The 16,409-nt window shown below is 40.2% G+C and overlaps 1 protein-coding gene across 1 annotated transcript in view; it reads left to right on the top strand.

Moving 5' to 3' along the window:
- arid3b (AT-rich interaction domain 3B) overlaps positions 1 to 16,409 on the top strand; it is a 50,339-nt gene that overhangs the window by 9,222 nt on the left and 24,708 nt on the right. Inside the window, exon 3 of the mRNA XM_022740713.1 lies at positions 16,180 to 16,254. Coding sequence (XP_022596434.1) covers positions 16,180 to 16,254 — 75 coding nt within the window. The remainder of the gene's footprint in view (positions 1 to 16,179; positions 16,255 to 16,409) is intronic.

Raw genomic sequence — 16,409 nt, 5'->3', positions numbered from 1 at the left:
CGTCCTACGATGTTCATCCTCATCAAAGTGAGGAATGGTTTATACTAATAATTACATTTGCACTCCTCACTGGTAATGTGGGTGAAACATAAACCACACAGATATCCTAGATGGAGAAAACCCAGGCCAAACATCTTTCAAATGGAGCTCTGTGGTCGCGTGGTTTGAAAACATTTAGCAACTTGTGTTTCAAAGTATTTTTACCACATCACATAAGAGCTATGTCTGTCAAGTGTATGTTATCTGCCATATCTCAGATATCAAATTTTCACTGTTCTTAGTTTTATTAATTTAGAAATCAAAATAATAATTCTATCATAGTTGGGCTTTGTCTTTACCTCCTTCAGAGAGATAGAAAATGCAGCTGTGGTGGTGTTGACATGCTGATTTGGTTTTTGCTTTTATTATCTATATGCCCTAATGATTATGCAAATCATTAGGGTATTTGCGCAAAGTTGTGCCCCTGTAACCCCTGTAAGGGTTCCACACTCCTGTTCATATCCCACTTTACATGCACCAGCCCTCAGATTAACAGACATGTTTTCACCAGGGCAAGAAGTGTGTTCTGCTTCGTTGAACAGGCCCATTTCATTTTGCCTGCCTTTGTGTGAGAGGTGTCTGCCTTACAGCTGAAGTAAACGCTCCTGCAGCGTCATGCAAATTACTTTTTGCGTTTTGGATAATCCCTCATGCGCATTGTTACTGATGGCCACAATGCTCCTCTCCGTTTAATTGAATTGAAAGTCAAAAGTTCTCACATTTTAAATGCAAATGGTGCACGTCCATTAGAGTTGTCACACTTTTTTCCCAAATTGGCCTTGGAGGATTGACTTCCTTGCTTCTAATGGAAACTGAGCTACTGATGCTTGCTGTAATTTGATCAGTTGGTAGTGAAACCACAAGATCCCCCTCCCCTCACCAGTGCTGGTTCCATTCGTCCTTTACAACCACTCCCACTCAGCATATCTCAACACCTGCTCTTTAATGAAGGCAAACAGAGAAAGAGGAATAGCCAAATGAAACAAAGACATCCACCAACGCCTTTGGCAGCTGCAGGGAAATGGAGCCAAGGTCATATGACACTGTTGAGCAAAGTCTCCTTGCATTTTATATAGGCTGACTACATATAGTGATATATATATACAGTACACATGTTTATACTACTGTACTGTACTGTGACTATTGTTCACACCATGTGTTGCAGTGACCCTTGGCACAGTATGTGAGGTCCTGTCGTCCTTGTACCACATATTTCACTTGTTGGTCATCTTTGCGCCACTACTCACATGATTAATTCTCTGAATGTATTGTGTTTGGTATTTAAAGAGATTTTGCTGATCCATTTAAAATATGAAAACACACACACACACTTAAAGTAATCCAGCATGAAACATATGAACTGATATGTAACCATCCTTTTATTTGTCACACAATTATTTTATAATATAACCATTAAAGCTATGCTGATACCAATCTGAGCTTGGTATCATTTAATACCCTTTGATCCTAGTGTCAGTATGATGCCTGCATTTTAATATGATACTTTTTGATGCTTCACTTTGTAGAGGATAAAGAAAACATTTTTTTTATTTTGCAAAAGAAGCCAAATGTTTTTAAAGCCAAGCAGCTGTAGAAATCTGCCTAAGTAAAATTGTTGAAAATTAGCCATTTGCACTGGAAATAAGCTTTTGTTTGGTTCAATGTAAAATGACTTTGCCAACATAAGCATTCACAGTGGTTTGTGCTGTTATAATGTCCACATTGTCGATAAAGTCATACTGCAGTTCTTTTGCTGATTTTTTTAGCACTCAGGAGAAAAGGCATTGGTAGAGAAAATTTGCTAAACATGTGTACAATGTTCTTTTTAACATGTTAATTTAATAATTTTAATGATGACTCTTAGGGAACTTATACAACTAATGCTGCATAGTATAGTGGAATAGGTGTTTGACCTGCTGACACTGAACAAGGAGGTGTCTGGCAGTGTGTGTCCCTCATTACTAAATAGTGGCTGTAATGCATAATTTTATGAGGAAGATTTAGCTGGGTTTTTTTTGTTTTGGGGATTTAGATGAAAACATTTTGTGGACATAAAGTGTCTGTGTTGTAGCCACCACATTGGAGGTGCAGTAGGAGAACCAATATTGCCTCATTGGGTTCTGGGCTCATCTCCTTGCAGAAAGGGCCAGACAGTGTGGAAGTGTGGAGCTGAAGAGTGAGAGTTGCCTATTGTTAGTGGCTTTCTTGGCTGTCTTCTGCAACTGCATTGGCTGAGTTCCAGGTTGGTGTCAGCAGCCTGTAGGTGCTAACTGGGCCATTGTGTCAAGGCCCCTGGGTAAATACAGCAGCTGACTGGGACCTGGCACAAAGCCATGCAGAGGAGAAGGAGGTAAAAGGAGGTGCAGGAGGCTTCCCTTTCACTATGGCCTGCCTGCTTTTCAGTCTACACACTCATTGCACTGCCTGCCAAAATCCCATGTAGTTTATAGTAGCATGTGGTGAAGTTGTTTGTCTGCCAAGTCTTCAAACACAAGCTGAGCGTAATCATGTGCTTGTAAGAGGGAGCTACTTAAAGAGGAGGAAGAAAGAAGAAAAAAAAAAGCTCCTGGCTACTGCCCAGGAAACGTCACATTACACTAAAAGCAATGTGTTCACAGCTCAGCTTCCAACATTTAGCCTCTATATATTCAGGGCTGTACATCCCGCAAAGCGGCTCACTTCCTCAATCACAATCATCACAAGAAACTAACAGTAAATAGTGTGTCTGTCAAAACCACTGGCTAGTAATCGTAAATGTTGTTGTAGTTCACAGACAGATTCAAATTGGAATAAAGACAAATTTTTCATTTACACAGATTAATGAACAGCAGAGGTGTGTTTCAGAGTAATTAGAAATTACAATCTTATTTGATCTTTTGGGAAAAAATTATTTTGCAGAGGTTAGACACACTGAACAGTTATTTAATATGTGTATTTAATTTACATAAAATGATTAAATTATCTAAGCTAAACTAATGCACACTTGATCACCCTGTCATATTTCAAGGGGTTTAATTAAAAAGTAGGCTTTGGTTCGATGTTTAAACTTCATTTCCATTATCAGTTTATGTATCCACTTTATATAAGTAAAATATACTTTATAAAGTTGGAAATGAAAAAAGAGTAACGTCTGACCCATTTTAGATTAATGTTTGCATGGGTGTCAGCAGCCCGCATATTGTTGGATTCATCATCTGTGTTAAATTGAAAGGTTCATATTGAATGACTGAATTTTTTCAGATGACAAAAAAAACACATCAGGCTCTGACCTGTAGCTGATCTGGTTAAGAGACAATCACACTGTGAATAGTACTATGGACCATGTCAACGGCAGTCGATAATTTCAAAAGCCACGCTAGTAAATGATTAAAGAGTGGCACAGAAAATTGAATTATTAACAACAGGGACTAGACTGAATATAGGTTATTATAAGAACAATACATTGTGGCTTGTCAAGGTTAGCAGAACCCTTACTCCATTGTTTGGTATCCTTCAATGTGGTGAGGGTGTAGAATTTTTTCTTTTGGGCTTAATTATTTGACAGCAGAACTCAAACCTTCATCATCATCATCATCTTGCAAGTATCAGTTTTAAACATACTGAGTGTTATTCTTTATGTCTACAGTTTACGTATCAAATCACAAGATCACTCCTTTCTGATAAACATCAGCATGTTAATGTGGGACATGGTTCAATAATGTTTGTGGCAGATTTGGGATGCCCCAACCCCCAGTGGAGTGGGCCTTGATTAGCCAGCCATCTGGTCAAACAAAGACATCTCAGGTTTTCCTGCCCTAAATAAATGTGATTAGAAAACCTGAGGAAGCTCCACACTTTCAGCACAGGGGGATTGTGTGATCAGATCCAAAACTGGAAGCAACAATTACTAAATTGCAGTGTTGTTCTTGGTTGATGACTCATACTTTGGAATTACCCTAATGCATGTGCACTTTACATGCGTGAGCACACATATAAATATGTTTTCCGAAATTAGATCACCAAATAGATCATCTTGTATATTATGGTTGAAAAACATTCTTTATGGTGCTTGTTTTAAACAGTAATGGCATACAGGTTAACTGTACACCATAGGAGCTGAATTAAATTTATATTAGCATGAGTGAATGTGAACCATGCTGTACAAACATCTGCTTACCTGTAAGTCTGTCATTAGAAACACTGTGTGTCTTTACATTTATTGGTAACTATTATATATACTTAACTATTCTCAGTATGTGTATTCACTGTTGTTGTATTACATCAGTACAGCCTGTTTGCTCTGTTATCTATATCATATTCCCTACTGCTACATCAATCCAAATTCCTAATGAGTTTTATTTAATCTGATCATGTATACTGCACTTCTGCCATGTCTGTTTATGGACTGAACTGCAACATGGATTAGTGAAAAGCAAACATTTAATTGCGTTCGGTATCTTGAGGCTTTCAACAATTTAAATATCTAATTTTGACTTAGCATAATAATTTGCCTGCCAAATATAATTTCTCCTCAAACCACCTTATGCAGACAGGGGAATTGTGCGGTATAGAACATGATGCATTGCATATGTTACTATATCTGTTAATGATTAACCAATGATTGATTAATCTCTGTTAATAACTTCATTGATCAATAATATATAAAGCAGTAATTTGCTAAATTGGCTCAACATTTTTTCTGAGGTGTTTGCAGTTTTTTCTGCAGATAAAAGCACCATGATTCACTGTGATCAGCAGAGCCTGTGATGCACCATGTCTCAAGCGGTTTCTCCACAGGGGTCGCTAAATAAAAGGTGTTGGAGGTAACCAGTTCACCAGCTGCTACTTCATTTAGCATTGCCCATTTGCAGTATTTAAAACTGATCCTCCAACAACAAAAAGTGTTTTTTTTCTCGTTCACATGATTCACCCCTGACCACGTTCATATTCTTGAAGAACTCCCCTTTTTTCCTCTTGATAAAGACTTTTCTGGGCTAATACTTTTTCTTCTTGCAAAAATGTTTGTTGTATTTTAAGTTGCCTGCTAGGTGAAGTGAACATGGCTGAAAGACTTTTTGACAGTGCCTGACGAAGATCCCTTTATATCAAAATGTTGCTTTATTAAAATTGCTGGGAGCTATAGGCACAGTGTCCGTAACTTTTTTCTGACTCTTGCCTGAAAGACAGTGATATCTAGTAAGAGCAAATGGATGCTTAACACATTATGAATAGAATTGAATAACCACACTATGATGAGCAGAGCTTATTAATTCTGCTAATTGGCAACCATTAGCTTCTGATGTGATGCCAGGATCATTTATCATCCATATAACTGTTGCATATTATAATTATTATTCTGGTCACATACAAGCACACTGTTAAGTTACAAAAACTGTTCTCATTTTCAAACCCCACAAAAAGTGTATGACCAATGAAAAAAGTTCTATTGCACACCATGGTCAACCTGTTGTATAACCAGTGAAGCTGCTGGCCAAAAATTGTCCCTCACTTGAGTCGCTTTGGATTAAAGCATCTGCCAAATGAGTAAATGTAAATGTACATAAATGTAATAATGGTTGCATATTTGCATAAGTTCCACTATAATAACACTGTTTTTATATTTTTGTTCAATAATTCCCACACTATTCATGAGTTTGATTGTTCTTTTCAGGATTTTGTGAATCTCTGCTGTTGTTTGAGCATCCAGTAGAGATGTAGTAGCTTGTCAGACCCTGGAGATGAGCTCCAGATGCGTGACGGGCTGCATCATCCCAGCTCGGGCCCCCGGGGGGTACTGGGCTGTCAGAGGTGGAATGCCCCTGCACACTTAACGCTAGCTGAGAGGAAACAGATACCTCTGGTGCTGGACAGAGAAATCGCTCCCTATCGATTAGACTCTACAGAAAGCTGTGAATTGTGCTTATGATTTGAACATTTGATACTGCAGATTCAGATAGATAGTCATAACACTAACTTCTCTGGTGGAGGAAACCCAGAGAATACCGGGTCTGCTTTCTAGCCCTCCCCATACGTCTCTGCCCCACTGCCATACTCCAGACAAAGAAGTCATTTACCCATCCGACTGCAGGCGTTGTGACCCCTGTCATTTCATAAGTAATTAGATGTGATGTATCCTAATAGCAGTCAAGGTTTTTTGTTGATTGTGAATGTATCAAGTTCCCAGCGCTGTCAGTATAATGAGAATGTATATAAAGGCCTATCAGGTCTGTGTGATGTCTCCAGCTGCCATTAGCATGGGGGTGAAGTGGATGCTTGCTCTTTGAAAGATGTGAGATATGCAAGGTATTTTTAGCCAAAGCTTTTAACCCAGAAGAAACAGCTATTAGCTGCTTTGACCTGAATGCAGCAATATAGCTTCTTGCTCTAAGCGGCGTTGATTACAAGGGGTACCAAAATGTTCGTGTGTGGTTCTTTTTTACAGTTCTTCAAGCTTTAATGTGCTGTGATATTGTGTGTTTGTGAGATGATAAGTGCTTTGCATATTGGAGACAACTTAATATCTGTCAGTGTACCCTTAACAGAGCAAAACTAATAGCTTCAAATCAAATTATCTGTGAGGGGGCACCAAGGGGGCCCCATGCAAGTCTGGGCATAGTTTGGTTAGAAAATCTAGTCTCTGATGTGTAGTTTCTTATGGGCCTGAACTACTATGGGAAAGGGTTAACTTATGGAGTACTGTATGTGGTGGCACAGATGTGATTCACTGAAATGTTTGCTCTGCCTGTGAAAGGGTCTTTGAACCAATGAGTGTGAACTTCTGGCCACACCAGCCTATAAACGTTGCATTTGTGTGAGCGAAAGGGGCCAGCTAGTGTAATGGGGGATGGGGCCTCTGCCTGTGGAATGTGGTGTCTTGGTGAAAGGGCTGGAGCTGAACAAATGCAGTCAGTTTATTTGGCAAACCAGACTTGCTGGTCACCAACAGACATGTTTACCCAGGAACTAAATATGCAGATCCACCCCTTTCTTTCAGACTTAGGTCTTTCTTGTTTGTTGCAGTGTGGTCTCTCTCTCTGTGGTTGTAAAAATGGATGAGATCAAAAAGTGTGTTGATTGGTGTATAAGTTAGTTCTTCTGCATGCCTGTCTGCCTGCCTATTTTCATTCTGTCTTTTTACCTGTGACCACCCCCCACCCTAGTTTTTCCTCTGTTTCTCTTTTTCAGCTTTGTAATTGGAGTGATTAATGGAGGGAAGGGTGGTCATGCCTGGAGGCCTGCTTTTCAGTGGCCTGTTTAGAAGTGCAGCACTGCTGAGGCTGGGGCAGGTAGCAACATGTTCTGCTCCTGGACGTTTAGCCCCTTGTCCCCGCCACTTTGTCTGTTCTCCCCATAAGCCTGAAACCTCTTCCAGCTACAAACATGACTGGACATTCAGAAGCAGACATGGCCCTGGGTCCTGTTCTCTGCTGCCGGCCGGCTCTCATGTGATATGTGACCTTTTTATTTTTCATAATAATTCTTAATGAGAGCAGGGAATCAGTCGTGGATCTATCCATAAGTACTCAAACTCTAACATATGTTCCTGAGTGGCAGTGAGATTTACTTCCCGTCGCACATGGAATCACGATTAGCCCCAGAGCCTTTGTTGGCAGTAGCGTATGGCCAGCTCACCATGAGATCCTTTACAGTACTTAGCAGATAAAGGACGCCATCCGCTCAGCCCATTTCCAACACACCCGCCCCTCACCCATCACCCCCTCCCCATGGCAAGAGGCACTATAAATGATTCCTGGAGTCCCGCAGAGGGATCAAGGCCCTAATTATTTGATTTGGATTAGAGATTGCTGCCCCCCACAATGCTCGTTTTTACAGGCATGCTGAGAGGAAGCAGATTCGCTTTCTTTGTGAGCATGAAGGCAACCTTGCAGACTGGCTTAAACTTAATGCATCATTGCTCTCTAGTAGATGAGGAAACAGGCTTACTACTGTAATTACTTAGTATCTGCTTCAATCACAGATCCAGTTTTCTTAGCAAACAGGTGTACAAAGCAAAAACCTATGAAAATATTTTTTCATCTATTATAACTAACTACAGTACATTCTAGAAAAAAGAGGAACCCGATCTCTTAGTCGTTTGAATGGCTTTTTTAATTAAATGTACAAAATAAGCAACAGTTTAACTAATAAGCAAGCATGTAGTGTCTGACTATTCGCCATTTATCACTGTTGCTGGCTGTGATCCAGATTTCTGCTGGAGGCCTTGATTGTGATTAAATTACTGCCGCTGTGTCTGTTTAAAAGATTTCCCTCGCTGAACTGTTTTGACAGGCAGCAATTTGGCTAAAAAAGATTAGTCCGAGAATGAGATGTTAAGAGTACCTGTGGGATGAGAGGGGCTCTCCTGTTATTGTGAGGTCCTGTTACTGGTGTACAGGAATGTTGGTGAGTTTCCCTAAAGTCGCCCTCCCTCCTGTGTCTGTTCTGGCAGAGTTCGCACTGAGAGGACTGTGACATTTTGTTACCATAGATTTACTGCCAGGGGTTGCTACAGTGATTTTGCTTGCATGTGTGTGTATTTTGTTTCTATTTATTTTGTTGTTTACACTGTTTTTTGTAAAGTGCAATTAGATGAGGGTTTGTCATGGAAACTTCACTGTGTTAGTGAAAGTTAGGGTGTCTTGTTGGAGGCGAAGTGGTTGGGTCATCATGGGAGCTGTGATCCTGCCCTCATCTCAGTTTCCCTGGCGTTGCGGTATATGACTGAGGATGATGAGTATTGACGTGTGCTGTGAGATTGCGTCCGGAGGGGGCTGGGGACTTCCCTGTGTTTGCACATCCAGGGCTATTGATTTGGGCCTCCTGTTCAATGGCTGTGGCCCAGGGGACTTGGTCTGCAGTGTGAGGCTGTGTACGGAGGGACACAGAGAGCCACGACAGTAGCTCGAAGTGGGAGCACAGGGGTTGGGGGTATGGCTAATGGCTAACAGGGCTCTAATACAGCAGAGACACGTGCCTCTCTTCTTTAGGCTCTGTGTAGTCCACAGGGTCACACTGAAATGGTCTACTCCTCATTTCAGATGATCTATGGGTTTTTGTTTTTTTTATGCCATCCCATCAGACAGTAATAAACCTGTAATGTATTGTATGTAAATGACCCACTTCACATAAGTTGAACTCTGCCTACACAGTATGCAGTCGGCTTCTGACCTGTTTCAAAGCACGTGTGGAAATAAATTGGATTCAGTCTGTCTGCTGCTTTTGTTATTCTGAGGTGATTGCCAAAGTGCAGCTAACATAATGAACATTTCCTTAGCTCACTGGCTGCTATTTGAGCCCACCCAGCCTCCTACTGGAGGACTGAAATCACATGATGCTTTTATTAAGAACAAGCCTCTTCATCTAATAACAGCTCCACTATCAAATTGGAGAAGTGCTGTCAACATCCTGAGCAATCAATGCCATCCATCCCCCACTCCCCAAGCAGCAGCCATTAACCCTTCTTGTTCCGGCATGCCTGGCCTCACTAAAATGGTGGCTGTACTCCAGACATCTTTCTATAATGGCTGCGTAGAATTACCCCCAGGCTATGCATCAACATTCAAGTAGGAGTGTGTTGTGAGGTTTGTCCGATACAGGGTTATGCAAAGAATGTCAGCTTGTTGCAGACTGAAGGTTGTCCTTTTCAAAACTGCTGCACTCAAAATGTAGTGTTTCTAGTGTGAGAGCAACTGAGAGATGATGTTGCCAACTGCTTCCCATCTAAAAACCCCCAAAAAATGATGGGATAATCTTTGGCATTTTTACAAATTTTACAGTATAATACCAAATATGCATCAGTTACATGGTGACAGCCTGACAACGTTTGAACCCCCAAACTCAAAAAACATTTCCATAGAGAGAAGTTTTTCAGGCACAGGGGAACAGTTTTTACATCAGCATTTGGACAGGTCCTTGGCGATGACCAGCTACAGCTTACTTATGGTCATCTATGTTATTCTTATCCCTGATTTGGCGCTGCGCCAGTCAGTCACGTATGGCCATAATGTGATTAGGCCACCCACCGCCTGGCCAGTAAACCTGCTAACAGCATGAGGGAGACACAGAGAGGAAACACAGGCTGCTTAAATATATGAAGGCTTCTGTTCATCCTCCACCGAGCAGATTGGATTATGATTATTTGGAGGATTATTTGAATATTATAATGTCATTTGACCTAATTGAAATTGTAGTTTACATATCTACAAAATCTAAAATCTCAACTGCAATAACAAAGGCACATTAAGAAACACACATCAATAATTTCATATCATTTAATTGTGACTTTCATCTGGCAAGCCAAGCCTTGTATGTCACTGTCATGAATGTAAGTAGGGTGTGGGAATTTCTTTTTTTCTAAAGAAGTCATTTCTGGGTGGAGTACTGGATGTGATGAAGGGGCTGAGGTGACTGATCATAAGGAGTGGTCCCAAAACATCAGTATCCACTCTAACTTGACAAAAAGCAACGTAGTGTTAACATTCCTCAGCTGACCAAGGTCCCAATTCAAGAGCCAACATGTCTATTCATGGTTAACGGCTTCCATGTTCCAATTACTGCGCTTTTTTTGAACCAGCTAGAGAAGCAGTCAGATTCTCTATGAAAGCAGTTGAACTTATTGGCTTTGTGACAGATGACACCAAAATTTACACTCCAGATCTCAGATCCAATGACAGCGAATCATTGGCAGTGTCCTGACAGTCCAATTTGTTTAGAGCCAAAAAATAAATGAGAAAAATAACAAACATTTGATTCAGTGGAACCAGTGCGATTTTAACATTTTACAATGTTATTTTCATTACTTTAGGATATTTCCAAACATATTGATATCAAGATAATTCATGGATATTTATCACATTATTAATTTTGTCTTCATCTCTCACCTCTATCCTCAACCACCAAATTTTAAAGTAAGGTCTCAGATTTGCTTTAACAGATGCTTGTAGCATCAAGTGACAGAACAGCAGTACTTTTACACTGAACAAGGATTTAAGATAGGGCCCCTGTAACGACATTAATCACACCATGAAGAAATGTATGGCAACTGTCAAAATTAACTCTAATATGTTTGATTCACTTAATCAGGGAGAGTAAAAAAAAAATTACAGAATTTCAGTATTTCTCTAAATCTGGTCCCTTATAGAACATATTTAAAGCAGAGGTGGGGATTGAGCAGGAAGCTGAAGTTTAGCACTGACTGGACAGTGTTCTGTCACTTTAGACCTTTGTTCTCTGTTGATGTCAGGAACACCTTGACCCCTGCGCTCCCATAATACAGAGTGTCCCTCAGGGAGGCATGTGTGTGTGTGTGTGTGTGTGTGTGTCTGCGTGTGTGTGTCTGCGTGTGTGTGTCTGCGTGTGGCTTGTGTATAAACACATTTGTGTTCCCCTAACAAATCCAAGGCCAGTAACCCAGCACCTACTGCTCGTTCTTTTGAAGTTACATTTTTAACTTTAGAGAAGAGCATCTGTTAAATGGATGAATTCAACCTTATAAATCACTACACAGAGTTCACAGTAGGGCTGAGTCATATGGATAAAGAACTTATATCTTGATATACTTCAGAAAAGTGCCGATATACAATACAATGTCATGAAGACTTTAACAATGTATAATATTAAAGTATCAGTATTTATTTGTAAATTAAAAAAACACAGCATACTGTATGTATGTACTGTTATCTAACTTAAACTAACAGCTAACTGTATAAATAGTATTTTAAAAAATAATAAAAATAAGACAAGTGCACACACAACATACATCTTGCTGTGAAGTATGAAAAGTAAGGTCAGTTACCTCCAATATAAGAACTCTATTTAAATAAAAGTAGTTTCTGTACATAAATAAAAATAGGTTTAACAAAAACACTGTGCAGTATAAGAAAAGATGTGCACTGTGCCACTCCGGTCTCTCCTGACAAAAACACGAACCTGTCAACAGTGTTACCTATGGTACTATACACCCATTCAGAAGGGGAACTCGCGGTTGGGACACAGATGTTTTTTGCTAAATGGTTGAGCTTTTGGAACATTGCTTCAGATGTTCCACCATCCCAGTGGATTTTCTTCATCATCTAATTTAAAAAGATGTGAGTGGGTAAACAGTTCATTGTTAGTAAGGAGGATTTTAATGCACTGCTCTGAAGTAACTGTTGAGTAACTGATCTTCTTGTACCTCTTTGCCTCTGTTGGCTCTGATGGTTTATCTGCTTCCTCATGAGGTGTTGGCATTGCTGTCAATGCTGAATCAGATGGTCGTGTTGCCTATGGAGTTATAGGAAGTGCTGTGTCAGGCTATGAGCTGCCCTGGTCAGTAAGAAGGGACTCCACCTCTGAGAGGACTCTAAACTTTACTTCTTCAATGTTGTCAGGGGCAATGTATGTACTCTTGAATCTGAGGTCACTGTCTGACAAGCTGTTTGTGTCAGGATCATCAAACTTTTCATTGATGTAATCCAGAATCGAGGACTTGATGGATTTTATAAATGTCGTGACCTCCTCCTAATGTGCCAGAATGCTGGTAATGAACAGATGCAGCACTAGTTTGATGTAGGAGATAGTAATGTACCTGATAAAGCATCATTGAACTCCTGGAGGGGAATGTAGGACCTTGTTAGTTGAGTCCAGGATCTCTACATCTCAGATGGGAACGGGATTCCATGTCTTCTTGTCAGATGCCAATGGGGGGGGGGGGGCGGCACCGCACCGCACCCCCCCCCACCCCCCGTGATCGTGGTGTGCAGGTAGATTTTCAGCTGTTGTTGTGCTGTAGCCAAGTCTCTCATATTTTTACAGCTGAATGAGAAACTACTGAAAGCCTCTTTCACACAGCTACAGCACAGTTGATTCACAGATCTGTCACACTTCTTTCTGTTGGAGTAGAGATATTTTGGAAGAGAATACAGGTGTCCATCAGATTCTGCTGTGAAACAAACCAGCACAGTTTTTTTAATCAAGGCAAAATAATAGTTTTTGCTTGAATTAATCAATTATTCAAAATGATATGTCTTATGTGCAATGAACTACTTATTACACATAAGACATTTTAGTGTATCATATTCCCAAACATTACAAATACTTTCAGACATTCAAAAGTTTTATTTGTAGGCCTACTGATAGGTTACCATGCCATGGCATGCCATTTACTGTAATCATTGAAAACTATAAAATACAATAAATGTAACTATGCAATAAAATTAAGAATGGTGTTATTATGCAGGCATTACATCTGCATCTACCTTAATTAATCACTGACTTAATACACCACCCACCTCACAACCAAGGCAAGTGTCCTAAAACAAACACACCTGCCCTATTACGTGATCAACATGTGCATGGCGGATCCTTCATCTGTGACTTCCATGTTCACTTATGCAGTCACTGAGGTGTTCTGTTGTTTTTGATGATCCCTGTTGTGACTGCAGAGTTCATTCATCTCAATGTTTGAAAAGTTGGAGGAGCACAGTGAGGGAGAGGCTGAGTAGACTGGTTATATTTTGCATTGAGAATGAACTAGCAGAGAAGTTGAGTTTAGAGCAGATTGTGGAGGACTTGTGCTCAAGAGTGACAGAGTGACGTTCACTTGAGTAATATGATATGTAATGTAATACAGCTCAATAGCACCACACACTACAACTTATCATACTGTTGAATTGACAACAGTCTAAAACAATTTCAATAAAAACTGAACATAATGACTGTACTGATACCAATGCTGATACGCCTGATAGCCTAAAGATGTTATTTAATTTAATAGCTTTATCATACATGATTATTATCACCATATAACAGTTATTGCCCCTCCCCTTTGAAATGTAACGCTTTCTCCAATGTGCTGATGGGGACCTTGTCTCTTGCCAGAATGCCACTGCAGCTGCTATTTCTTACCACCTTTTTACTATTTTTGTGATATGCTACAACTCCTGAAAACAAAGCTGCAAGTGTTACTTGATTTCTGACAGACAGAAAGCTTTTTCCTGCAGCAGAAGACGTCTGTGTTGTGATGTTTCTGTGGCATAAGTTACGAAAGACTGTACTTTGTATAGTGTTACCCCATATTCTCTACAAATAACATTTTAGTTTAATGTATCTGAGGCTTTGATTTTAAGTTTTTATTCACACAGATACATTCCCACATGTTCTGTTGTTAAAAACTGGTATAGTGGAATAACACTGGAAGATTAGCAAAGCACATTAACTTGCTAACTAGCAGAATGATGGTGTTTCCCATGAAGCTCTATGGCTCCTTGTTTGCTTACCGTCTGTAATATTACACAGTGTTGACCCCTGGGCCACTGAATAGAGAACATCCAGCGCTTATAAAAAACTGCCGAATGCAAAGTTTTTTCATGCAAGAGCAAGCATGTGAGGTTATACATGGCTGCAATCTGAATTATCTCCTGCTATAATCATTTATAATGGTTAAACGTTAACAGAAGCAGTCAAATTGTGTGCAAAGGTCTATAAGGCCTCCATATGTACCATACTGTATATTTACCTTCACATAATGATTCTGTTGTAATCTCTGTGGAATGCATAAGATACTCTAAGTTGACAGTGAATGTATTTTTGATAAGGAATGAACTGTGTAGATTAATTTTCAACAGAAGATGTCAGCTGAGAAGCTAATGTGATCAAATAATTTTGTTCTTTGAAAATAGATATAACTCACTTTTTTAGAGAATAGCACTAACTGGTAACTAAAAATGTGAACTTTGGACTTAAAATATTAGTTTTTCATACTGGAAACTTTTTGTTCTAGAAGTTTTGAATTTATCAATGTTCTGAATATGCCACTTAATTTCCACCCTTATTTTGAAAAAAAAGGTATTTTGGAGACATTTTAGTTTTAGTGTGTGAAAGAGGATCTTCGCTATTCTAAATAGCAGATATCTTATTCAGTAGTTTTCGGACATGTAACTTATATCCTTGAAATATACCATTTGCAGTGGGTTTGCAAGTTGATGGCTGATGAGAATTTGTTTAGGGAGTATGAATGTTGACAACCGTTACACGTACAGAGAGTGAGAGGGTGAAAATGACTTGCTCTCAAGGGCCTTGACAACCTTTGCCCTCCTGGCTCTCGTTTCAGGCCATGTAATTGCCACTGACCAATGGGCTCCTGGTTGAAACTAGACCCCAGGCTGCAGCCATTAACGTCCCCCACCAAACGGATCTTGTTTTGATTCCTGATGCTTTTATAGGTTTTGTCTTTAGGAGACATTCCTGGTCGGCACATACCGTGCACCCCTTTCTGCCCCTATTTTCCTTCCTTCCCGTCTTGTGGGGCCATTGCCCCGCTCCCTGCACTCACAAACATACACACAGCCATGATCAGCCTTTGCTCATGTGTGTGTGCACTTGGGCTACTGACCAGCCCACCCTCCCCTGGCCCCTCCTGACAGCCAGCTACACTCCATGAACTTGGCCACCCATCACAGCTGCGTTAAGATTGAAGGATGGGGGGCCCTTGTATCCAGCTGGGTCCGAAGACATGGGTGGGGGCAGGGCAGGCCCAGATGCAGATGGTTTAGGTCAAATGGAGATGTTTGAGGATGAAGGGGGAGGGGGGCACGGGAGCTCAGGGGCACAATAACTCCAGAGGTTACTCCTCCAACCTCTGGAAAAATGCATTCTTGGAGTTTGAGTATATATTAGTTTTCATGTGTTTGTGTTGCAGAGTGTTGGCTGTTGTGGTGAATAGCATTAAGTTGAGAGTTAAATCAGTTTTTTTAGCACAACATGAACTTCCTGACCTACAGTCAGTGTGAACCTGAAGGGCTCTTTACAGATTAAAATTAGATTAAGGCATTTTAGAAAAAATGTAGGGGTCAAAATCCTCTCGTAAGAATTGTAAATTTTCAACTTCATTAGTAGAGGAACCGGGCAACGTCCACAGATTGGTTCCAGCTTGTCATACTCTTCTGTCTGTCTCTCTCTCTTTCCATGTTTCCTGTATTTATCTCTGCTGTCATTTTCAAATAAAGGTGAAATGCCAAAAAATTATATTCAAATAAATAATAGACTGTAAACTGTATTACTTTTAAAACACTCGCAGGTAATGAGATAACGGCCACTACATTCTCGATCCCTTCTGTACATGTCGGTAATCACTTTTTGTTTGTTTACTGGCTTAATCTGTGTTATGTCCCTTGTCTGTCGTAGAATGGGAATGCAGGCTGGGCGGATGAGGCTGACAGTAGCAGAGGGAGAGGAGAAGCCTCCAGAGACTTTGCTAAGGTGAGCACTTGGAAAATGTGATCACAGGATGGCTTCAGTCATGAAACAACCAACAAGACCCCTTTGCACCAATTACATAATAACATAAATTCTTATGAAAGTCAAACTACTGGAAATTGTAAAAAGGTTAACCTTTTTAAGCATTCTCAACATGC

Source organism: Seriola dumerili, unplaced genomic scaffold, assembly GCF_002260705.1.
Source record: "Seriola dumerili isolate Sdu_G_001 unplaced genomic scaffold, Sdu_1.0 BDQW01000003.1, whole genome shotgun sequence".
Classification (NCBI taxonomy): Eukaryota; Metazoa; Chordata; class Actinopteri; order Carangiformes; family Carangidae; genus Seriola; species Seriola dumerili.
Note: the sequence above shows the minus strand (reverse complement) of the source record. Positions and strands in the feature narration are given on the sequence as shown.